The sequence below is a fragment of the Entelurus aequoreus genome, linkage group LG09, assembly GCF_033978785.1.
Source record: "Entelurus aequoreus isolate RoL-2023_Sb linkage group LG09, RoL_Eaeq_v1.1, whole genome shotgun sequence".
Classification (NCBI taxonomy): domain Eukaryota; kingdom Metazoa; phylum Chordata; class Actinopteri; order Syngnathiformes; family Syngnathidae; genus Entelurus; species Entelurus aequoreus.
The window spans coordinates 19,248,420-19,274,524 of record NC_084739.1 but is presented as its reverse complement, the minus strand read 5'-3'; the positions used below and the strand labels follow the sequence as shown (position 1 = coordinate 19,274,524).

Sequence of the window (26,105 nt, the reverse complement as noted above, 5' to 3'; positions counted from 1 at the left end):
ACACACACAAAAATCTAATAATCAAATGCATATGCATTTCGATTAATCATGAGTAATGCATAATGTAAATTCATTTAAAAAATGCGGCCCTCTGAAAGCAGCCATTCCTGCGATGTGGCCCTCACTGAAAATGAGTTTGACACCCTTGTATTAGCTGATCATACATAAAACATTATATTAACTTATACCCCCCCAAATTAACCTAAATATCTGTTAATGATTTCAAGTTATCCATCACGTTGTATGTAAATACAAATAAAAAAAATACAATGAATAGGCATTTGATGCATGGTGCATGCATAGTTTATTAACACATTATGGGATTATACATTGAAAATTAAATATATACATTGTTACATGAGGGCAGCCATTACTAAAATGTGGTACTTAGTGAAAATGAGATTGACACCCCTGATTTATATCGTATATCATCTACATCTTGCAACCCTATATCACGAGTAGCTTTTTAATAAAAATAAAAAAACACATGCATATTTGTTTTGATACTTCATTACTGCTGCTCTCCCACAGGCACTTTACACACAATACCTGCAATTCAAAGAACGCGAGATCCCGCTGAAAGAAAACGAGAAGACAAAAATCCAAGATCTCTACAAAATGCTCGAGGTACACAAATTCCAGAGAACAAGCCACGTGTTTTTGAAAAAGACATCAATGTCATCGCAGTTGTGCACGTTTGACAGGTGTGGATCGAGTTTGGACGTATTCAGTTACTGCCGGGTCATCACCCCAACGACGTGGAGAAGGAGTGGGGCAAACTTATTGTTGCCATGCTGGAAAGAGAGAAGAGCCTGAGGCCAGAGGTGGAAAGGTATGCGAGTGGTTGAATACTCCTGTCATGCCAAATAATTATCCAATAATCTTTATAGTATCTTCAGTCTGAGACGCCCACAAATTAAGTGTCTGATACTGTTTAATCATGTTACAAAACGCACGAGTGCTCCAGGACACTTTATTACTCAATGTTTACTTTTCTAAATGAACTATTTTGCATCAACAAAAAGTACAGTATGTGATTCAGTGTAAAAAATGTTGGCAAGCAGTACTATATTTATCGCTTATTGCTCAAAACAACTGCTTCTTATTTGTTATTTGTATGTAACTGGCTCTGACATTCGCTGCAAACGTCCATGCATTCATCCATTTACCACCGCTTGTATGTTGAAGCAACTAATTGGATCTCAGGTGCATTTAATTTGTGGCATTTATTGTAAATGTTTCCTATAGTTACTGGGTGCGGGTGTGCAATACAGGTGAAACAGACGCTAGTGTGGCTGTGTAATAGTGCGTTATGTATGAAATGTGCTAGACAATGGGACGATAGTGCAGAGCTTTTAGCTCATTGGCTAGCGGCTGCTCCACTTGACTCTCAAAACAGTGGGCATGTGTGGACATGTGATCGAGACTGGGCAGGATGCATTGCTGATTCCACGCAGACTACATGTGATCTGCGAAAGAAAATAACTGCCAGTTAAAGAGGCTGTTTGCAACCTTTATTCCAGTGGTCCCCAAACTACGGCCCGCGGGCCAGATACGGCCCGCCAGCGTCCAAAATCCGGCCCGCGGGAAGTCCCGAGTAAAAAATATATATATATATATATTTTTTTAAATTTATTTATTTATTTATTTTTATTTTTTTTTCACTCAAGACTCCGGACTTTTTTCTAATTGTCTAAAAATACATTTTCCTATTGAAAACGTGGCGTTTGGACGCTCCCAACGTGTACGTTTGGACGAGACAGCGGTGAGTGACAAATTCCTCAGGCTGGCGAGCAATCTTTATTTAATATAATTTGTTATCGTGAAAAATATACAGTAGACCCATTTATCTATCCATTTTCTACGACTTGTCCCTCTCGGGGTCGCAGAGGAGCTGGAGCCTATGGCAGCTACATTTATACGTTCTGTTAAATGGTAAATGGGTTATACTTGTATAGCACTTTTCTACCTTCAAGGTAGTCAAAGCGCTTTGACACTATTTCCACATTCACCCATTCACACACACATTCACACACTGATGGCGGGAGCTGCCATGCAAGGCCCTAACCACGACCCATCAGGAGCAAGGGTGAAGTGTCTTGCTCAAGGACACAACGGACGTGACTAGGTTGGTAGCAGCTGGGGATCGAACCAGGAACCTTCAGGTTGCTGGCACGGCCACTCTCCCAACCGTGCCACGCCGTCCCCCAAAGTTAAAGCACTAATGGTAACATAAACTAAGATGTTCTTGTTATATTTTTGGGTTCAAGGTTGCAAACTTTTAACACATTGTCATTAACAGTTGTGGCTGTAGGAAACCTCCTTATATAGTTTTTTGTTGTTGGTTACACAGGTGTTGTTGGTGTGAAACTTTTTGCGTGTTGCACTTGTCGTGCTGTTGTTTACCATGAACTTGTCTGCTGTTTAAATGCTGACTCAGCTGTTTGTTCTTAACCACTTGACAAGGTTGGTTCTATTGATGCTGTGTTTTGCAATATACTTGCTGATAGTAGCAGTGGTTGACACCAAGTACTCGTGACATGTTAAAAAACAATAACAACAACAAAATAAATCATGATAAAAGGAAAACATCAAAAGAAGAAAAATAATAACAATACAGCCATGTACATATATATAATTAAATTGCATGAAAAAACATGATAAATGAAAAAAATACATAATGGTTTTTCATATCCAAACAAAAGTAGGAATTCCTGATTCATAAATTAACTACCTAGCTGTCATCTATACAATAATGAATTTACTTGTCTTATTTCAATATATCATGAATAATCTTTATCTCACATAAAACACATTTTTGGCACAGACATACTAATACATTTGCACATATATAGAAAGAGGCACACAATAAATGACCATCTGGTACAAGACAGCTGTTTTTCTTTTAAACATTTTTTGACTGCAGGCTGCAGCAGGTTTTAGATTTCAGTCTGTTGGTTCTGTCAGTGTTTGTTTGCAGAGTGGACCTTATTTCTATGGAAATCTATTTTTGGACATCCGTTGACAATAGTTTGGACAAGTTGACATATCCACTCATGCCTGCGTGGTTTTCCAAACACTCAATATGAACAGCAATAAAGTGAGGGCGTATTTTACAAGCTGTCAGAAACAGCCATTACAAGCCTTCGGCTGCTTTTATAAAAGGGACACTGTCTCAACCTGCTAATTTGGTTTCGCCTGAGGATAGAAATATTATTTCAGGGTGGGTTTGCTCTCACACCCCCCTCACCTGATTCTGAAGCTATAAATGAGAATGGGTTGTAATCCCTTCTGTCTGATCGCGTCTACAATTGCACACGATCGTCATGGTTAGAAGCCCGGCTGCAGGACTGTAAAGTGCAGTTGACAAAGAAAGATGGCGTACCGGAGCAGGGTCTCGTCTGGTAGCAGTTTCACCAGCTACGGATCCGGTGATGCTGGCTACATTAGACCGGAACCTTTGTCAATGAGCAGCCCTTTTGTTCTTAATAACAACATCGCCTATGGATCCAGGTGGGTTACGGGCTCAGTGTTGAGGGCATGCTTGACTTTTTGTTTTCCTGTGACTGAGCGTAAACAAAATCCAACTTATTGCTTTGTTTTGCAGGCTTGAAATGCTGCAGCAGCTCGCAAACAGAGTCCAGCGAGACTGTGTTCATGGTGAAGACAGGCTCACGTTGGCTCGAAGTTCCCTGCAATCTGTAAGTTATGTATTTAAAATGTAAAAATACAATTCATAATGTGAAAAAATTAAATAAATTAAAGCAATAATAACAGTGCATTACTTGTGTAACCTATTGGTGGTAATTTCCTATCTGAGTTTTAAAACTAGGGTTGCTGCACAGCTGCACATAAAAATCAGAGGTGTTGTATTGTGTACAAAAAGAAGGAAACAGTGAAACTAAAATGGCTCACCTGATGAATTCAACATGAACTACAAAATAGTTAATACTGGGGCCAAATGTCCGCGGACAAAATCCAGTGACACAAAACAAGGAAGGATGAAAAAATACAATTCTAAATTAAACAATCAAAACACTTTTCTGCAGTTACACCATGGGTGTCAAACTCACTTTAGCTCAGGGGCCACATGGAGGAAAAGCTATTCCCAAGTGGGCCGGACTTGTAAAATCATGGCATGATAACTTAAACATTAAGACAATTTCATATTGTTTGTGTTTGTTTTACTTTGGCAAAAAATACAACAAGCACATTCTGGATATGTACAAATCACAAATAATCCTCTTGACAAAACACTTCAAGTTAGTTGAAAATTCCGAGGAAAGAATTTGATTTAGTTTCAAAAACACACTGAAGAACTCAATAAACTTACACTTTGTCTCAGTGTATCTACAAAGCCATCAAAACTAAGTCACAGCCTGTCTGGGATTGAAAAGATTAAATAATAAAGAGATAAAAACTATTCTAGGTTTTAAATACCTCATTTTTCATATCCATGTATTAATCCTGTGCTAGTTCAACAAACTCTACAAACGGAGGTAGAAACTATTTAAGAGGTTTGAGTTACACTCTGTGTTCACTTTTCTCTTTTTCAACAGAAACATTTTGGGGCAATTGGGTGCCAAATAACGACACGTTCGAAGCAGAAGACGTAAAACGGAAGATTCTACGTTTAATTTTAATCAAGGGGGAAGAACCGCAGCCACGCTTTACTGTGTACCTCTTGCTTGGCCTCGGTATAAACCATTTACTTGCCTAACAGAATTGCTATTGCGACATCCAGTGGACACATTTAAAAACAGCAATTTCTTTCATCAAAAAAAAGCTAATCTTTACACAAACTCATATCGTGGGCCGGATAAACCTGTTCGCGGGCCTGATCCGTCCCACGGGCCGTACGTTTGACACCCGTGAGGTACACGGACCCCTACCTCTCATGTAAGATTGTGGACAAAAAAGGGAAATGGAAAGGCATGTCCAACACATATAAAGAGGCAGGTGTCGGAGCTATTATATGACAAACAGAAAACAAACATCAGGTATTTCCTTGTGACATACACCTTTTGTGTAATTATAAATACAATTAAACATAAATCACCCTGTTGCACTTCTCAATAAGACATTTCCTAACAACAATTGCGAGCTGGAAGCAAATAAAGTAAATCCATCAATATATCCCTAAAGGAGGGATATTCAACCAAATTGTTTTGGGGACACATTGCCAGAAAGCTAAGGACTGTGGGGAGGACATCTTCCTTCACTATTATTATTATTTTGTATATTCTAGGGAACCAGTGTCCTCTACAGTAGACGTTTGATTTATTTTTTAGGTCTATTCATTTTGTTGGAGTTGCAGGAGTGCTCTGCTGTTTTAAGGACCTCATGCAAAAGTGTGAGTCTCTCACAAGTTTTTTGAACTGAACTCACGGGCCACCAGTTGAATAGCCCGAATGATGAAAAAGAGAGGACTTAAAATGGAACTTTGAGGAACACAAATAGTATAGCTAAATACGATGAACAAATGACTACTGCATCTGAAGTGAACAAGCTACAGTAACACCTTAGTTACATAAATCACATTATGAAAAATGTGTAACTGCCAAAAAGGAGAAGACTTAACGCGGTGCCTTGAGGAACTCTTCAGTTATGTAAATCACAAGTTTAGTGTTCTATGTTTGCTAGCAAGGTTAAAATGTCAATGCAAGGATCTGTCAATGTGTTAACAGTGGCCCTAGTTCCTCTATACAACAGTTTTCAACTGAAACGACTGGTGTCATTGAATAGCCCTGCCCTAGAGGGATGGATAAATGAATACATATCACAAGAATATGTGTCCTTATATAGCCTGAAACTGGCTGAGAGGTTTACTTCATGTCCAAAACAGAACATCCACCTCGCTCTGACGTAACAACGCTGCCAGATTGAAAAACCCTGCTAACAGAGGCATCCAAAACAAGCCCACGTCAAAATGCATGAACCGCTTTGGCATTGTATGTAGAAGAGGTTCATTTAGCCTACTGATGTGTATTTATAAATGGTTGATTTATATAGGTTAGTAAGGTAGCCGAAACTTGTCAGTTACAAAACTTTACCTTACTAGCCTATATAAATCAACCATTTATAAATGTTTACCATGCATGCATAGGTCCCCTTAAAATGACTTCTATACTTATGTTCAGCTCTATGGTACCTAAAAAAAAAACCCTCAAATGAAATAAATGATCACAACCTTCTTGGATGGCAGGGCGTTGAATAAAACTGTGTACATTGTAGAAGTGCAGCCTACCCTCAGAACACAATACAGTCGGTGCTTCCTTACGCCATGTTTTGCATGTTCTGCTCACCTCAAGCACATTTTCCTCAATTCATTTTCCTGTTGATATAATTGAAATTACTTTAGCTTGTTTGAAAATAATGCATTTCCTTATTTTTTTTTCTTCAAATTGCTGGGCCCAATGTCACATTTTTAAAACATACTTTTTTCTCTCTCTCTCTTTAGGATGTTAAACGTCTTGAGTCCGGCATTCAGTTCCAACATGAAGCCGAGATTGCTGGCTACCTGTTGGAGTGTGAGAATATCCTCAGACAACAAGTGGTGGACATCCAGGTCCTTCTCGATGGCAAATTTCCTTTCACAAATCAACTAGTTCAAAGGTAAAATTGTACGGTTGTAGATTTTTTCAAAATACTCAAAAAATGCTGTGCAAATAGTGACATCTCACATTGTTACATTACAGGGTATCAAACCTACGGGATGATCTCCTATCCCTGAGAACGCAGTATGCTTCCGTGTACAGCAAAGGGCGCATGTTAACAACAGAGCAGACCAAAAAGATGATCTCAGGCATCACTCAGAGCCTGAATTCTGACTTTTCCCAGAACAGTTCCACATTCACCTCGAGCCTTACCCCGGGTGCTTCAGAGCAGACTTACATTAGTAGCAGACATGGGACACACATGCAGATCCCCAAACCCTCAATGAAGTCCTCACTGGCTGATTCCAGCTTGACTGAAGAAGAAGTGAACATGAAATATGTTCAGGACCTGTTGAACTGGGTGGAAGAGATGCAGGTAAGCCCTCAAAGCCTTGCAAGAGTTGGCCATGCAGTTTCTAGTAAGTGAATTTGCGTTGTTTTGTTTTCAGTTACAATTGGATCGCTCGGAGTGGGGATCTGACCTGCCAAGCGTGGACGCACATTTAGATAGCCACAAAACCGTACACAGAGCCATTGACGAATTTCAGACGAGTCTTAAAGAGGCCAGACTCAGCGAGGTAAGTTAATTCTCTCTGTTTTGAATGAGGAAGTAGCTACTGTGGAACCTCTAAAGTTGAAAGCACTTCCATCCGTGATGCTGGTTGACTTCCAAGTTGTTCTGATTTAAAAAAAAAACAAACTGAATTAAAATAGGTTTGGTAAATTTGGTACCGACCGTAGCCTGTTGATACTATCGCGTACCGATTCACACTAGTTCAATGCTAATACCATGGACATGCTAAAGATTAGCGTTAGCTATTTTACATGCCGATTTTGACACTCCGGGCAAGTGGCAAACACAAAGTGATGTTCACAAAAACTAAAAAGCGAAAGAAGAGAAGAAAACGCATACAAACGCTCAAGCACACACACACAACACTATTGACAATAACAAAACAAAACATGGTATGGCACTGAGGATTGAGGGAAAATGCCACCTTTGAGGCATCCACACTGGAGAATACCTAAATTTAACGCCATCTAAAAACAGTTTAAAACATTTGATAAAATATATGTAAAAAATAAAATATAAATAATATGGCCATGCGACTTGTCCAGGGTGTACCCCGCCTTCCGCCCGATTGTAGCTGAGATAGGCTCCAGCGCCCCCCGCGACCCCGAAGGGAATAAGCGGTAGAAAATGGATGGATGGATAGATAAAGTAATTATAGCAATAAATAAGGTAAAAAATAACTCAATAAAAATTAAGAAATAATAGAAGCGTTTAAAATGATCAGTGAAAAGCCTGATTAAAAAGGTGTGTGTTTAGCCTTTTTTTTTTTTTTTTTAAATCAACATAATTATATTAATCATATAGTCATAACCATTTCTGTGGTGTATTAAGATCATTTGTATCTAGTCCCATGGTTATGAATACACTTTTCCTTACCATGAATGACCTTCTGTGGCGGCATCACAAAATAACAAAAACACCCCCGCAAAATGCTACTTTTGAGGCTTTTTTTCCTACAGAAAATGTTGATTTTGTTTGACTTCCGAGATTCCACTAAATATGTCAACTTCAATCTAATCCTCCTTATTTCCTGCAGATTCAGATGAATCCACCCTTGAAACTTGCCTATTCCGAAAAACTGAGCAGTTTAGAGAAGCAGTATGACAAACTACTGGTAAGTGACGTCTTGAGAACAGTCTCCATCTCATATTGCACTTGATCATTTGAATTTGAACATGTGTCCTTGTTTGTTTGTTGTATTTCATTCATTTAAGGCAAAGCAAAAAACAATGAACATAACATTTAAAATAAACAGTAACAAAAAGGAGCAGAAAGAAGTCAAACTTATATCTGTCCCCTATTCATACAGTTACATTTGTTGTTCAACTCAGAAGACTAGCTATATGTATTTATAACATACATATTTCATAACATAAAACAAAATAAGATAAAATGGAAATAATAATTGACTCCAAATCATATGTTTTCATCATCATAATTTGTACATATTTGTGTCCTTCTCAGAGCTGTTCAAGAGATCGTCAAAGCTCCTTGGAGAGCCTGCAGGACTTTGTGTCGCGGGCAACCCGTGAGCTCATCTGGCTCAATGAGAAGGAGGAAGAGGAGGTCGCATTTGACTGGAGCGATCGCAACAGCAACGTGTCCAAGAAAAGAGATTACCACGCTGTGAGACTCGTTTAAAATTATTCCCATTCCAATACATTTTATGGAAATGGTGTAAATACTTGGATGTGTCCAAACAGGATCTGATGAAGGAGCTGGATGAAAAGGACGAAGTGATCAAGTCTGTGCAGGCCTTGGCAGAGCGTCTTCTTTTAAGGAACCACCCAGCCAGGCTGACTATTGAAGTATGTCAACATATTTAGTCCAATATGAGTTTTAATAGCAGTCTGGTCTCCACCCTTCACATTAGGAGGCTTTCCACACATGGTTATTGTTTGACTCATTTGTCCTTTGGGTTGCCTGCAGGCGTACAGAGCTGCCATGCAAACACAATGGAGCTGGATCCTGCAGCTGTGCTCGTGTGTGGAGCAGCACCTTAAAGAGAACGCTGTTTACTTTGAGGTGCGTCAGGCTTTAAAGTCTCCTCTCTGAGCACACCGCCTCATGGCTCTTTTCTTATTCCCATTGTGCAGTTTTTCAGTGACGCCAAAGAATCCATGGACTTCCTTAAGAGCTTACAAGACTCCATTCAGAGAAAGTACAGCTGCGACCGAACCAGCAGCCTGCATCGACTGGAGGATCTCATTCAGGAATCCATGGTAACCTTGCACGAGCGTAGAAGTAGTCTTAAGTACAACAGAAGGCAATAATATTTTTATTGGTGTCACATTTAGGAGGAGAAAGAGCAGCTTCTTCAGTATCGCAACACGGTCGCAGGGCTGATGGGGAGGGCCAAGAATATCGTGCAGCTCAAACCCAGGAACCCTGACTGGCCTTTAAGATCCTCCATCCCTGTGAAAGCCATCTGTGATTATAGACAGATAGAGGTAATTCCAAAATTTGACTGTGCAGTCCAAAGTATTGGGCCACCAGTCCATGGAGTTATTAACCTGTTGACATTTTTTATGTTTTCAACATTTGTGAGGTCACCAAAATAGCCTTCCCTAAGATGTTCCCACAAAATATTCAGCATAGAATTGTACAACATTTCTCGAATAATTAGGATTTGAAGGTTTTTAAGGGTCTATCCCAACTCTAGATCAGTAAAGAGGACCTGCGAGGATTTTAATCTACATTTAAACCGCTTGCTTGTGGTCTAGATCAGTGGTCCCCAACCACGCGGCCCGGTACCGGTCTGTGGATCGATTGGTACCGGGCCGCACAAGAATAAAAAAATAAAAAATAAAAATAAAAATTAAATAATTTATTAAATCAACACAAAAAACACAAGATACACTTACAATTAGTGCACCAACCCAAAAAACCTCCCTCCCCCATTCACACTCATTCACACTCATTCGCACAAAAGGGTTGTTTCTTTCTGTTATTAATATTTCTGGTTCCATACATTATATATTCATATAGATCAATACAGTCTGCAGGGATACAGTCTGTAGGCACACATGATTGTATTTTTTTATGACAAAAAAATTAAATAAAATAAAAAAATAGATAATATGTATTGAATAGGCTTCAGTTCAAATGTAGCGTACATTTTGATTCAGTCACTTCTATAACCAGTTTTTGAAAAGTGTGTCTGCTAGATGTTCGATTCTCGAGGCGCCCCACCCTCTCCAAAATTATCATCAATTGTCTTTTGAAAATGTGCAGTTTTTTTTTTTCTTTTTCATAAACATTACCTAGACTATTTTGGTCACAACATTAGGTACATCCGCACACTTGCCGATGGATTCAGACTTTGCACAAAAAAAGCAGCTTTTACCAGCATTTATGTTCCTGCATGTCGCGCGTCAGTGTAATTATGCGCATGCCAAGATTAGATAAAAAAAATCAAATTTAACCCTATGGCTAAGAATTTTGTTTAATGCCCAAATTGTTACGTCGGGAACGCATGGCTGCGATGGTCGTGTTCCCTCCAATGCAGAAAGACAAGCAGGAGCACCGTACACGTAGGATTGAGCTTTAATTATTAAGGCAGGACAAAAATACAAAAACTCAGATGATAAACAAGCATGAAGCAACAAATCAATTAGTCACCAAGTGTGAACAGCTAGAAATACTAGAGTGCAGAAAAAAATACTTGAGCCAAGTGAAAAACTAGAAAAAACGTAAATGTTGTGTATAGCGAACATTGACCCAGCAACTTGTACTGGGTGACTGAAAAGTATTAAGGGAAGTGATTAACCAAAACACCTGGTGGGAACACTAATTATAAAACAAAGGCAGGTGTGGAGAATTAGTGCCCATGGAAACCAACAGTAAACGAAAGGAAAGAGGGTGCAGCCAGGAAAAAGACTAAAACATAGGAAACTACCAAACATAAATCATGCCATGACCCGTGTAAGGGATCATGACACAAATAAGTGCTTTCACATTGCGATGACATCCCAATGTAGCAAGACTACAAAACAGATGCTTCCATCAATGTAGCAACATTTAAAAGTCAGAAAAGACGAAATTCATCATAGGTTCCCTTTAATGAAGCAGAATGTCCTAATGACAATAAACCTGCGGTCTTTCAGATCACCATTTATAGAGACGACGAGTGCGTGCTGGCCAACAACGCTCACCGAGCCAAGTGGAAAGTCATCAACCCCGCAGGCAATGAGGCCATGGTTCCGTCTGTCTGTTTCACTGTGCCTCCCCCCAACAAAGAGGCCATTGACATGGCTTTAAAGTAATATTTTCTTTCATTTTTTCAACTATTTAGTCAAGGAATACATACACTCAATGATGTGTACCTTATTGTTTTTCCTGCAGAACGGAGCAGTTATACCAGAATGTGCTGGCGCTCTGGCATCACTCCCACATTAACATGAAGAGTGTGGTGTCTTGGCATTGTCTCATGGATGATATCAAAGCCATCCGCCATTGGAATGTAGCTTCTGTATGTTCTTTCACTGCACATGTTGACTGTCATTTTAGTCATGCAACGAATATAATATTATCACTGTATTTTTTAAATTTAGTTCAAGACCATGCTGCCAGGTGAGCATGAGCAGGTCATGAGCAACCTGCAGTCTCATTTTAACGAGTTCCTGGAAGACTGCGAGGAGTCTGAGTTGTTCACCGTGGCGGACTGCGCTCAACTGGAGAGGGATGTTGTAGCCTGCAATGAGTACTACCAAGAACTTCTCAAATCTGCAGAAAGAGGCAAGACTCAGTTGTTTTTTTGGTCTTGTCTCTATAAGGAGGAACGTATGTGCACTGGACACAATAATGCGAGGGGAACACAGAGCACAGTGCCAGAATATCTCATAGAACTATGGAGATACCGTTAAGGCAGGGCGTAAATCGCAAAGAGGACGCAAGCGAGAGAGGCTGTTGTTCCTGAAAGTTTGTGAAAAGAAAAACTCTCTTTGACCACATGATCCTTTATTAACAAGTATAGTGTACACAGCACGGCAGCAACAGAACCAGTGTTGTAACAGCGGTGAGTAGAAAACTGCTCAATCAGCATTAATACCACTGATGAGTTAATTGTAAACAACTGTACGGCAAGTATAACACGCATGAGTTTCACATCAGCACTAATCCAATAACATAAGCTCACCCGACTTCACTGCTCTTTAGAAGAAGACGCGCCGCCCGTACCAAATCCTCTACAAACACGCACAAAAAAAAACATATCGACACATCAAATCTCATTGGCCACCCTCTTGTATCCATGCTGAAAAAATAAGCCATTAGTGCCCTTTTCTTATGCGAAAATAATGCAAACTCATCCACATGCAAGTATGCATCAGTAAAAGTAAAACTTTTGTCAGTAATGTAGCGTCTGACTTCTGACAGAAGCACACGGAGTCTGACGCTCTTTTTCAACTTCTTTGCTGACCTTAACACGCCAACTTCAGCTTTCATGGCACTATTAGCACCGCACCGCTAGCCTAGCCAGTAGCATCAATAAAAACTTGGCACTTCCTCATGACAATTACGGCGAGTGAAGTTGCGTTCGGTAAGAGAATTTTGAGCATCAAACATTCTCAACTCCAGTAAGTTGTTTTCTCGCATGTTCTCTATGTTCCGTATTGCTGCAGTAATTATGACAATTTTAATTAAATTGTATTTCCTATTTCATTTATATCATTGAAGTATAAAAATTACCGTATTTTTCGGACTATAAGTCGCAGTTTTTTTTTCATAGTTTGGCCGGGGGTGCGACTTATACTCAGGAGCGACTTATGTGTGAAATTATTAACACGTTACCGTAAAATATCAAATAATATTATTTAGCTCATTCACGTAAGAGACTAGACGTATAAGATTTCATGGGATTTAGCGATTAGGAGTGACAGATTGTTTGGTAATCGTATAGCATGTTCTATATGTTATAGTTATTTGAATGACTCTTACCATAATATGTTACGTTAACATACCAGGCATGTTCTCAGTTGGTTATTTATGCGTCATATAACGTACACTTATTCAGCCTGTTGTTCACTATTCTTTATTTATTTTAAATTGCCTTTAAAATGTCTATTCTTGGTGTTGGGTTTTATCAAATAAATTTCCCCAAAAAATGCGACTTATACTCCAGTGCGACTTATATATGTTTTTTTCCTTCTTTATTACGCATTTTCGGCATATACTTGCGACTTATACTCCAAAAAATACGGTGGTCTTTTCAACTAGAATGTCACAAAATCCCTACCCCCAATTTTTTTTTTTTTACAAAAATGTGCATGTTTAAAAAAAATTTAATTACCGATTCAGGCACTGTTCAAGCAATGGCACCGTTTTTTAAAGTAGGCCTATCGATTTGGTACTCAGTTAAAATGTAAACGATACCTATCCCTCATCAGGACATACGCTTCACTGATGTATGGATGTGATGTTAGCCAGGGCAGTAACCAGGATTTGACAAATACCGAGATCAAAAAATGGTGGTCCAAGAGGAGCTTTGAAATGCTGAAAACAAGGATTTTCCCAACACCATATAAATAATATTACCTTGAGCAACACAATGAACAATCTACTCCTTTAATTACTATGCTGAAGTTAAGCGTATTAAACAGTTTTAACATCATTAAAACATACGTTTGGCAACTTTACTTTACCGGCCACGAGGGCCACCGGAAATGATGGGAGACATTTCTGTCAACATTCTAATCAGTGACATAGCATGACGTGTCCAGGAATATTTTTGGGGTAAAATTTCCTATGAAGCGCCTCTTCATTCAATAATTTAATAATGACGATAATAATAATAACAATAATCGATTTTATTTGTATTGCACATTCATGCGAAACCAAAATTAGTTACATCAGTATAATTTAATGTTAACGTTATTTTGACTGCACATTTCGGATGTTGATGATGTTTAAAAGTAAAAGTGGACTTCACTGTGTTATGTTGTTGTCTGGAGTTGTAGCTAGTTTTGCTGTGTATGACCAAAGATCGTATATTGAGATAGGATGTTGTACCACATGGCGATGTCCCACACAAAGTATATTTGCAGTCAATCATATAGTTTTCTTTTTGTCACTTGAAAAAAATACCGAGGACATGACCTCGGTGTCCTCAATGGTAGTTACAACCATGATGTTAGCTCTACCATAGTAGTGATCTCATATTTGGTTAGGAAAAATCTACATGTACGGTTTGTCAAATCCACAATTGTTTGACTTTATTTGTTCTTATCTCCAGGTGTGCAAAAACTACACTCTAATCTACCTTAAAGAATAGCTATAAATAAGTTATCAGGTATTGATATCGGTCTTGAGAAGCAGGATGTTATCGGTATCGGCTTGAAAAAATATATATACTCTTCTGTAGTTATCATCTTAATATTATTGAGTCCTTTCTCACTGCAAAGTCCTCATACTTGACAACAATGCCTCCTAGAGGCTGATTTTAGACAGAATATTTTGATCATTTTGAGTATATACTTGTACCTGTGTTGCGTAACATGAAGCAGTCAGTTCAAAAATGCCTGTATTTTAAATGAGCTACATTTTATTGTGTGTTTTAAACAGAGGAACATGAGGAGTCTTTGTACAACAGTTACATCTCAGAAATACGCAACTTCCGGATGCATCTGGAGGCCCACGAAGAACACATGATCAAGCAAATCCGTACTCCACTGGAGAGAGATGACCTGGACAAGAGTCTCCAGCGCATCACTGGACAAGAGGTTGGAATTTTTCACAACTTGAAGAACTTGGTCTTGTAATCATTAAATTTCTTTGGCCGGTTTGCAGAAGAAGATGGTCGAGCTGATTAAATTGAAGCAGGACCTGGATACCATAAAGGACAAGTGCGAGGTGTTCCTCAGACAAGCTGTTGGTTTTTCGTCAGCGTCGACTCTCTCTTCTGAGCTCAGCGGCGTGGTTCAGAGCATGAACCAGGTCGACTCTATGTCTTCTATTCACATTGACAAGTAAGTTTGAATCAAGATCCAGATTGAAATATTGGACGTTCTTGTATCACCATTCACCACATGCAATTTGATTTGTTTTTTAGACTGAAGACACTAAGTTTGGTGGTGAAGCACAGCCAGAATGCAGAGGCGTTAGTAAAGGCCTACGAATCCAAACTCCTAGAAGAAGATGCAATAAACTATGACCTTCAATCCATTGAAGCAGTCATTACAACTCTCAAGGTATTGACCATTTTAACCGGTTAACCCTCTTTTTGTCTTTTGGGTCTAAACATCCCTCCCTGTGGTTGTAGCAATGGAGGACAGAGATTGATGAAAACCAGGAAGTGTTCCACCAAATGGAGGACGAACTGCTGAAAGCGCGGCTCATCAGCGATCGCATGTTTAAGGCCCACAACGAGCGGGACTTTGACCTGGACTGGCACAAGGAGAAGGCCGATCAACTGAATGAGAGATGGCAAAACGTTCACTCCCAGATTGATAATCGGTAAGAGTGGTTTTAATAATTAATGTTTTTTTAGGCAAATGAGGCAAAATGGAGTGCAGTACTTAGTTGCAACCACAGGTTGCAACTAATTTCTGCCGGTGGGTGCTCAGTGTGTGCGTATTAAACAAAATAAATAGACGTTCAGCGAAGTTAATATCCCAAACGATTTGTGGCTTTATTATTTTGTAAAACGGACCAAACTCGCCACAAAATTAACTACAACAAGATTGATTTTTCAAAAATTATTTTAGAGATTGAAAGTTGCCATCAATCCCACGCGGGTGCTCGGCATTATCCACGGGGTCGGCGCCTATGGTTGCAACCAGCAGAGGTGCTGTTGAGTTTATAAAGAAGTAAATGATGTCAACAAGTTGGGCTATAATTATGTTATGGCAAAAAACTGCCATCAACATGAATTATTAAGCTCAGTAAACCACTGGACTAGAAACAGGAGTTTCATTCATTCATTCATTATTTATTTATTTCAGGCAATGACATAAAAAAGTACAAAGTTGACAACACATAATAATAGAAATTAATATAATGCAAAAGGTAATGTATAGTATGTAATGCATGATTGTCCAGTTTTGCCTGAAAGGGAGTGGGAAGAAGATCATTTATTTAATCCCACCCCCAGGTCTCCATTCAGTGATTATTCACATGAGTTCACTGCTACTTTGTTCAAGGATTATAATACAGATGTTGTATCATAGTGGCATTACCACAGGTAACAATAATTATTACACTGTAACAATAATTTGTATCAACAATGTATGAATAATGAAAATACCAACATTGGTAATAGACAAAATGCCAACAATGGTAATAGACAACATAGCAATAATGGTAAGGAAACATTGAGCACATGTTAACACTTTGAGACAGAGTACAACAGCAGGTCAAATGAAAGACCCTCATATCTATATTTGAACCAGACCCCATGTTTGTATAATAGTTTAAATCGATTAATAGTTTGGCATTGCCTGTGTTGTAAGTCCAAGTTTAAAACATTCACAGAAAGATTCTCCTATCCTATTAATCATGTTTTTAATCAACATTTTAAATTGTTTCCTATTATCTATCAATGAACTCCAGTCAAACTTTCACCCCAGTACAACGAGTTTTAATATTTTAGTTTTTATATGCACATGTATTGTTTTTTAGACTCAAGGACCTGGATGGTATCAGCCAATATCTGAAGCATTACAAAGACTCCTACTGCAGTCTTGATGAATGGGTTGAAGAAGTGGAAGCAGAGCAGCAGAAGGCTCAAGAAAACAAACCAGAAGATAGCAAGGCTCTCGCCGAAGTGTTGAACAAACAAAAGGTAGGTCAATAGCGGTCTTAGCCACATGTATCAATATTAATAAAGAGAAAAGCTTACAATGTATAAATGCTGTTTTTCAGGTTCTTGTTGCTGAAATTGAACAAAAGCAGTGTGAGATTGATGACTGTCAGAAGTACTCAGAGCAGTGCTCATCTTCCATAAAGGTAATTGCTTCAATTTAAGTCACTTTTTTTCTTCACTGCATAGTTTTGCCTGCGGTATGAAACAAAAAGAGAATCTTGTGACCTCACATATAAACCTCTCTCTTTAGGATCTCGAGCTGCATCTGATGACCTTCAGAGCGATGGTTGACTCTCAACACAAATCACCTCTCAAGAAACGCAAGATGCAGACTTCCTCTGATGCCATCCAGCAGGAGGTAGACTTCTAATAGTCAGATTTAAAAACGTTTGTGGCACTATACACACGCACACATATACAGTGTACATACATTCATAAACACACATATATGCATACTACACACTCTTACACACATTCATATTCACATACATACTTACATACCTACAATACCAATGTATTATTCATTGTCAATTCCTATTTTGTAACCCCCTGTCGCAAAGGACAACTTTATATCGTCTCATCGACATCTTAATGTTTCCCACAGTTTATGGATCTTCGCACCCGCTACACAGCCCTTGTGACTCTCATGAGCCAGTACGTGAAGTTTGCAAGTGAAAACTTGAAGAGAACAGAAGACGAGGAGGTGAGATTGCCTCATTTACAGCAGTGCAGACTTAAATTGTGCCGATGTGACTCTACTCATGTTTCCATGTTATCCCTGTTTCTATTTTGCATCAACCTGTTTTAGCAGCTCATGCTAAAAAGGTTGGCATCTGTCAAACACATTTTCCTCTTGGTTTCTACCCATAGGCTTACATGTTACTCTGTAAAAAAGTAACATGATAATGCAGTGCATGTATTGCTGGTGATTGGAATTTTCTATAAAGAAATGGCCTTTTAGCTTTGTTTCAATAGAACTTGGGAAACAATAGAACGTCTTCATGGAAGAAATTTTCACATCTTGGTGACAGCTTTCGGACTGGAAAGTAATAGATTGTGGTGAATTTGAATTTATTGGGGAAGGAAGATATGTCTCGAAATTGCTGAAGAGATTGCTTGAGCTTGCTTCAACACTCTTGTAAAGCTGGAAAAACAATCAATCATTCTACGTCATAATTACCTTGATGGATGACTTATTGTTTTGCATTTTAGAACAAAATGGCATTTGAGAGAGCAGAAAATGCAAAAAGAACAGAAAGTGTGGAGCTCCAAAAAGCTGCCGGGGATGTAACACTTAACCGTCTTAACCTGCTACTGTGTGAACAAGAGGCCTTGGCGGCTGAAAGACAAACACAGTTGCAAAGGTTGGAAGGAGAAGTGAAAACACAACAGCACACAATAGACAATCTAACGTTTCAGAAATCCCAGCTAGAGAACGACGCAGGTCAGTATCGCGCCCAATTGGAGATGGCAATGGCGGACAAAACTGCCAATGAGCAGGAGATAAGTCACGCTAAACTGTTAATTGAGCAGGCTGAAGCCAAGTGGTCCATGGCCCAGAGGAAGCTGGAGGACCTTGTCAATGAAAACCAAGTTCTTATGAAGCAGAGCCCCACGATACAGAGGAAAATGATAGTTCAAGAAGATTTTCACAATGACATCCAAACTCAGTTGCTTTCACCATTTGAAAGCTATTACAGTGAACCCCAATCAAACGTGGTCAGAGAATTGGAACGAGTAAAAGACGATCTACAGCAAAAAGATGATGAATTGGTCCTAGTCCAGAAACGAGCAGAAATGGCTGAAGAGAAAGCCCAAACTTATAAAAAGCTGTGTGATGACAGTGATAACAGACTAAAGAAACATCAGCTGGACATAGAAGCAGAGAGGTTTAACCTGAAACAGAAATCAGACGATCTTCATCAGGAAACGCTATCTCAGCAGCAAACCATCTATGAACTTCAAGAGGAAGTCCGATCTTTCCAAAGGGGCAAAGCCTCACTGGAGCAAAATGCTTTTTTCCAAAACACTGAAATTGAAGGTCTCAAAGAGCAGCTAAAGATCACTCAAGGAAAAGCTCAAAGAAGGAACTCCTCAGATCAGGACTACATTTACAAGGTTAACAGTTTAGAGGAGGAGCTAGCTTCTAAGCAGGCCTTGATAGATCAGCTGAAATTTAAATGTAGCGATCTGAAGAGAATAAATATGTCGACAGAAAGTGATATTAGAGGTCTTCGGCTAAATACGGAGTCGCTAGAAAAAGCAAGATCCAATGCAGAGCAAAAGGTAAAGTCTCTGAAGAGTGAACTTCAGAGCTGCAAAGAAGAGCTTCAATATTCTAAGGAGGAAGTTGCAGTTATGAAGAGAACAGAGCAGGAGTGTCTTCGCAAATGTAAAACCCTTGAAGCAGGAATTCAAAACTGTGAATTTGTGGCTTCTCAATTGCAGACGAAAACAGATGAGTCAAAGCATGTAAATGTAGACTTAGAAATAAATCTAAAAAATATGAGGGCTAAACACGATCTGGCCATAATGGAAATTGACAGAAAAGGTCAAGAAATTGAAATTCTCAAGGCTCAGGTAGAAGCCGCAAAAGCGCAAGTCAGAATTATTGAGGAGGTGCACAATACAAAATCCCAGACTTCTCATGAGCTTCAGAATAAATCACAAAACCATACTTTGACCTCCAATATTCTAAATTATCAAAGAGAAATAGGATCGTTGAAATCAGAGCTGGAATCTGTGTTAGCTGAGAAAAGGTTAGCTGACCAGAAGGCCCACATGCAAAGTGCAGAAATACATGATTTGAACTTAAAGCTGAAAAACAAAAATGCAGAAATCCAGAAAGGATCTGCGCTGATTAACAAACACCTCGGCAAAGTGAAAACATTAGAAGATGAACTTTTTAAATATGAGCACAACATCAAAGGCCTAACAAGAAGCTCTGAAAATATGACAGGGAATTTAAAGGACGAGATACTTGCTCTTCAAATGGAGAAAAAAGCGGAAGAGAAAAATGTAGATCACTTGAACGTTAAAGTTTCAGAGATGAGCAATGCTCTACAAACAGTAAAAGAGGAGTTAGCCAAAGAAAGAAAAGATATGCAAATGAAAGAATCTACAATAAAGCAGCTTGAGAGTGAGATTCATAAAAATAAATCCACAGTGACAGAAGGAATGTCTAGCTCTGACCAATTCCGATCAAATCTTCATCATGAAAATGCAGTCCTCAAGAAGGAGAAAACAGAGGCTCTGGAAAGAAGCCTGTCACTGGGATCTGAAATCCTTTTACTTAAAGAAATGCTGCAGTGTAACCAAGCAGAAACTGATCGGATTCAAAAAGAGAACACTGTCCTCAGGCTGAGGACGCAGCAAATGGAGGAACAACTTGAGAAGTGCAAGAAAATGCTGGAAGAGCTGAAGACTAAACTGGAACTTCAGAGGCAGGGCTATGAAAGGCACCTAATGTTGGTAAAGAAAGATATAGAACACAAAGTTATATTGGTAAAGTCAGAAGAAGCAAGAAATGAAGACGTGTCACAAAAAAATGTACAGGGCGCAGAATTAGGACAGACGCTTAGCAACTATTTCAAAGGAGAAGTTCAGGTGTTTGACCAAAAAGCATCAGACTCAAAGCAACAAGAGGACCATCTGCTGCAAGTGCAAATCAGACTGGATGAATTAGTGAAAGAAAATATGAAGCTGGACAAAGATTTGTCAAAGGCAAGGTTACAAATTGCTCAATATGAGGAGGACAAACGTCAGCTAAACTCAAAGTTTTATGTTTTGCAAAGCAACGAGCGCCTGACACATCTTCCAAGAGATAGTGAGCGCAAAGTGATGCTAAAGGAAGAGAAGTGCCTGTCATATGCCAAAGAGATTCCAATTATTCAGAAAGATACTTCTATCCTGAAGACAGGAAATATAACGATGCAGAAATACAGCGAGGACACTCTAAAAATGAAAAGATCTTCAAAGGTATGGGAAGAAGGACGCAAAATCTATTATAGTATTATTTTAACTGTTTTATTTCTAACTCAGTGGTATTCTAATCTCCAATCCACAGATGCCAACACTGCAGAAAGAAGACATCCCTAATAGGTTTAAACAATGTGGAATGGAAATGATCCATAGTCAGACAACTGTGAAAAATCCAATACCTCAAAAGCTCATGTACCTGCCAAAGGAAACTGAAATTAAACCGCTTGAGCGAACTAAGATCGTTAAAAGTCAGGGATACATGGCCTTGTGTGAACCCACAGAGTACCCGTCCGAGCATAAACACAGCATTTATATTACCAGAACTTATCAGCTCAAAGAAAACCCTGAAGCAAAAGATGCACCAGAGAAACGTGCTACAGTCAATAGGGAAAACCTGGACTTGTTGAATTCAACAACACTGACTGTCTCTGATCTTAAAAGAAGCACAACAATTCTAAACCTTATCAGATACAAGTTATTGGATGAAGAGATCCTCCGTAAATTAGAAATGGGCCTTACCACGATGGATAAGGTGCAAGAATTCATTGCGCCATACGTCAGCAAACCGACTGCCATTGCTGGAGTTTATGTGGAGTCCAGTAGGAAAAAGGCTTCCTTCCGAGAGGCCGTTGAGAAGGGCTTCTTAGCAAAGACCTACGCTTTGGAATTTCTAGAGACTCAGGCAGCGACTGGAAGCCTCACTGATCTAACTACAGGGCAGTTTTACTCTGTGGATGAGGCTCTTGAGAGAGGAATCATAGAAGAAGCCTTAAAGGATAAACTGATAGAGGCTGAGAAAGCTTTTACTGGCTTTGTGCATGCTGGTAAAAGACTGTCTGTGTTCCAGGCGATGGAGGAGATGATTCTTGAGCGCCGTATAGGCAAGAAGATCCTTGAGGTACAGATTGCTACCGGAGGAGTGATCAACCCAGAGGCTGGTATCAGAATGCCACCTAGCGTTGCTATTGATCATGGCTTCTTAAACAAGGAGACCTTTCAAGTTCTGTATGATCCTGTCCGAAACCCCAGAGGTTTTCACTACCCTGATACTGGACAGAAAGCATACTACTCAGAAATACTGAAGGGGAGTCTTTACGATATCGATGGCGGTGTCTTACTTCTTCCGCTAGGGGACAGACACCTAACAAATAGTTCCCCGACAAGTTCTCACCGGGTGTCTGTTGTCAGCAGCAGCAGTGGCATTGAGATGTCCGCTTATGAAGCATTTAAGAAGAAATATATCAATAAGCACACCTATCTATTTCTGTCACAACAAGAGAGCGAATGGCAGGAGATGTCTGTAGATGTTGCCAATAAAGGAGTGCGCCACTTCATCTGTGATGTCAAAAATGCCAGAAACCTATGTCTAGAGTCAGCTCTCAGTCAGAGATTTCTGGAAGCGTCTGAGCTTGAACGTTACGGGGATGGCCTTCTTAGCATCAATGAGATGGCAGACATCATATTTTCCAGAATGGTCGTTGTGGAGGATGTCAACAGCCCCATTGCTGGTCTATGGGACCTCACACAGAAGAAGAGGTTGTCTGTTTTGCAGGGTTTTCAACAGGGCTTCATTGACAGGACAACTGCCTTGAGAATGCTGGAGGCTCAGGCCTGTACTGGAGGGATCTGTGATCCCTTCTCTGGGGAGAAACTTACAGTCAAAGATGCACTTACTAGAGGGCTTTTAAATGACAAGTTTGCTCATCCACTTCAACAGTATGAGCAGGCATTCAATGGCATCATTCACCCCAAGACGGCAAAGCCTTTGTCAATACCCCAGGCTATCCAGGAAAACCTCTTACCAAAAGATATTGGGACTTGCTGTATTGAGTTCCAGCTTCTGACTGGTGGACTCATACACCCTGACACTCATGACAGAGTCCCTCTAGATGAAGTCCTTCAGAGGGGCCTTGTTGACAAAGCCACTGCCCTAGCAATCAAAGACAAGGGGTCCCATTTCAAAAGCCTCTCTTGTCCAAAAACCAAGAGACGAATAACATTCAAAGAAGCACTGGACAGAAGCACATATGACTGCCACACTGGGTTAAGATTACTGGAGGCTACTAAGGCTCAAGGTTTTGGATCCTTATCAACCATACATCACGGAATGTGGAAGTCTAAACAATAAACATCACATACTTTGTTTAAAAAAAAAAAGCTTTTTATAGGACTTTGTGTAAGTGTGGCGGCTATAGTAGATTTCTGCTATAAATTGTATTTTGCTTTTGATGTCCTTTTATGTTGCTACACTTTGTTTTCTATCGAAGCGTATACAGAAAAGACCAGTCCATTATTGAACGCCTTATTGAATGTTTCTTAGTGTACCAGATTGTATTGGATCTTGTATATTTTTTTAAATCAATTTTGTTATATTTTTGTTATTTGAATGCCAATCAACTTTTTGTTTACAATTTAAAGATTAAACTGTTGCTTCCTAAATAATTATATTTCCATACCCTTGCCTGTTCTAATTCCAGAGATCTGTTGATGAGGAGAAGCGAGAGCATGGTGATAAAGTTAGCAAACTGTTAGGGTGGATGTCTAATGTGAAACACAACCTGAGCAATGAGGGGAATTCTTTGAAAGATAGCAATGCCAACTCTGATGCTTCAAATAAACATCAGGTAATCACGAGTTTTGTTTGTTGTTGTGACTATTTTAATAAAGTAGTAGAGAGACCTAATAAAAGCATGTCTGCTCTCTGATGTAATTATTGAATGTATTTTACAAGGTCAGAGGTACTTTTGTTTTGTCATATCAGTAGCATCTGATACAACCTTACCGTTGCACAAGCACCCATGTTTCACATCAACAATTTTAGAAATGAAACCTTGACCTGATCTATCTGAAAATCCATATCCATTTTGTATCAAATGTAACATTCAATTAATATATTACAATATTTTACTTAGAAAAAACACTCAGAGAGCACAAACCTCCACCAGGCCTTATCTTCCAATGGTAATGAAGAATGCTTAAAAAAAAAAAAAATCCGCTCATACCTTTTTGAGCTATTTTGTTATCTAACAAATACACGGGCAGACAAACAAACCCCAGCGAATCTAAGGATAAGTCCAAGTCTGCGTGTGTGTGTTTTGTTCGTCTGTTGCTTCCAAACAGGCTGCAAGTTCATCGCTGTCAGCACTTGAATGTAAAATAAACATAAAATAAAAAATATATTAAAAAATACAAATAATGAGTCATTCATTGTCTTTGTCTCTGTGGGTTGAGGGGGGGCCGCTAGTGTACACAGAAAAAAGTTCAGCCTTGTAAAGGAAATGTAAGGTAACGTAGTGGAAATGATCTCGATCACCCCAAAAAAACTAATCACTTATCCTTATCCCATTTCTGACCTTTCGTGAAAATGTAATCAAAATCATCCCGTAACTTTTTGAGTTATGTCGCTGACAGACAAACAAACCCAGACATTTACGTTCTGGCGAAGGTAATAATACAATGTATGATGTTTATCACGCAAAATGATAAAATACCCTTAAAGTCAAATAAATAAATACAAAATATATGCGTGTATATATCCACATAAATAATGTGGTTAATATTTGCCACTTAGTTGTAATAATAAATGCTTATAGTAGAGGTAGATACACATGTAGTATATAACGAGAGCCAGTACAAGAGCTGTATCATATTATTTCTCTGGAATAGTAAATTTAATGCAAATGTTTGATTGACACTGTCAATGAGTTACTAATATGAACAGTATGACCGTATTAAGGAATTTTTTATATTTTGGTTACCTTATTTAACTTCTGCACTTAACCGGGTCTCCACCACAAGCACAATAATTAACATGTTGTTAAAGGAAAATCTGAATAATTGACTAAATCAGTCAAAACTAAACTGAACACCTTTGTGTCTAAATGGTGTGTTGTATCGCATTAAATTATGTATTATTCTACCTAATGCTGTAGCGAAACAATGTATTTTAATCAATCTTTAAGCAATCTAAAATGTCATGTATATACTTCACTATTAATGAATGACTATTTGATTCTGCAGGTGTCTGTTGAAGAAATGGCAACAAAGAAGGAGCAGATAGCAGAAGCGCTGAGGGCCACAGAAATGATGCTGAACAAACACAGTGAAAAGTAAGTGCGGCATTTACAAACTATATACTATACTGTATATACAGTACATACTGTAAATTCTGTAATTGGAAGTTGACAGGCAGTTATTTACCAAATTTGACCTACCGTATTATCCGGGCTATAAAGCTCACCCGTATTTAGGCTGCACCCACCACATTTTAGAAGAAAAAAATATTATATATATTAGCCGCACCGGACTATAAGCCGCAGATATATACAGGTATGAGAGATTTTGTATATGTTTATTTACATACCTTAATTATTTCCAAACGGTGCCTGTAACACGGCAGTGATCAAACAAAACAGAAGTCATCGTCGACCCACTAGCTTCGGAAGCTAGCTCTCCAATCAGCTAAACCGACTCAATTACTCCATGTCGACGTTTTGGTGAATTTACATAACTGAAACAATGAAAAAAACAATGCCATTGTAAGTTATTGATACTAACACAGACACTTGTAAACGTGTTAGCAAATTTGCTAATGCTAACGATGGTAGCTTGACTACATTACGATAGCATGTACAAATATGCATGAAAACACTCCTACAGACGTCGCACAAGGGACGGTTTAGTAAGTATTGATCGTTTTGGTTACATTGTAAAATTTAAGAATGTTGCTTGGAGTGATGAATGAGGAATCCTTTCAAGCAGAAAGGCTTTGGACGAATATACGTCCGGCACAAAACAGAAAGTGCATTGTCAACCAGCAGCACCTGCAGTGAACAAACTCGTCCAAAAGATGGCGCCATACCACAAACAATAAAAATCCTCTTCAGTGTCTCTGCTGGTCTAAAATTAAAACTATTTGTTCAATACAAAACATTATGGTCGTTAGCGAAGACACATCCATAATTAGCTGCATCGTTTCATAAGCCGCAGAGTTTAAAGCAATGGAAAAATGTAGCAGCTTATAGTTTGGAAAATACGGTAATTTTTAAACTTTGATAATGGTTCTGAGTGCATTTGAAAATGGAAAGGAAAACTT

At 39.0% G+C, this 26,105-nt stretch overlaps 1 protein-coding gene and 1 long non-coding RNA gene across 9 annotated transcripts in view; one reads left to right on the top strand and one right to left on the bottom strand.

Moving 5' to 3' along the window:
* LOC133657233 (uncharacterized) overlaps nucleotides 1-26,105 on the bottom strand; it is a 972,718-nt gene that overhangs the window by 324,399 nt on the left and 622,214 nt on the right. The gene's annotated exons all lie outside the window — the stretch shown is intronic.
* The window catches only part of dst (dystonin), a 235,001-nt gene that overhangs the window by 106,437 nt on the left and 102,459 nt on the right, over nucleotides 1-26,105 (top strand). For all 8 annotated transcript variants that reach the window (XM_062058283.1, XM_062058282.1, XM_062058281.1 and 5 more), the window contains 25 exons: nucleotides 532-627; nucleotides 705-832; nucleotides 3,608-3,701; nucleotides 6,461-6,615; nucleotides 6,699-7,032; nucleotides 7,106-7,234; nucleotides 8,267-8,344; nucleotides 8,695-8,856; nucleotides 8,934-9,038; nucleotides 9,160-9,255; nucleotides 9,327-9,452; nucleotides 9,528-9,680; nucleotides 11,337-11,491; nucleotides 11,575-11,701; nucleotides 11,784-11,967; nucleotides 14,791-14,948; nucleotides 15,016-15,194; nucleotides 15,278-15,416; nucleotides 15,488-15,681; nucleotides 16,846-17,008; nucleotides 17,089-17,172; nucleotides 17,280-17,387; nucleotides 17,634-17,732; nucleotides 23,488-23,634; nucleotides 25,031-25,119. In XM_062058283.1, coding sequence (XP_061914267.1) covers nucleotides 532-627; nucleotides 705-832; nucleotides 3,608-3,701; nucleotides 6,461-6,615; nucleotides 6,699-7,032; nucleotides 7,106-7,234; nucleotides 8,267-8,344; nucleotides 8,695-8,856; nucleotides 8,934-9,038; nucleotides 9,160-9,255; nucleotides 9,327-9,452; nucleotides 9,528-9,680; nucleotides 11,337-11,491; nucleotides 11,575-11,701; nucleotides 11,784-11,967; nucleotides 14,791-14,948; nucleotides 15,016-15,194; nucleotides 15,278-15,416; nucleotides 15,488-15,681; nucleotides 16,846-17,008; nucleotides 17,089-17,172; nucleotides 17,280-17,387; nucleotides 17,634-17,732; nucleotides 23,488-23,634; nucleotides 25,031-25,119 — 3,482 coding nt within the window. The remainder of the gene's footprint in view (nucleotides 1-531; nucleotides 628-704; nucleotides 833-3,607; nucleotides 3,702-6,460; nucleotides 6,616-6,698; nucleotides 7,033-7,105; nucleotides 7,235-8,266; nucleotides 8,345-8,694; nucleotides 8,857-8,933; nucleotides 9,039-9,159; nucleotides 9,256-9,326; nucleotides 9,453-9,527; nucleotides 9,681-11,336; nucleotides 11,492-11,574; nucleotides 11,702-11,783; nucleotides 11,968-14,790; nucleotides 14,949-15,015; nucleotides 15,195-15,277; nucleotides 15,417-15,487; nucleotides 15,682-16,845; nucleotides 17,009-17,088; nucleotides 17,173-17,279; nucleotides 17,388-17,633; nucleotides 17,733-23,487; nucleotides 23,635-25,030; nucleotides 25,120-26,105) is intronic.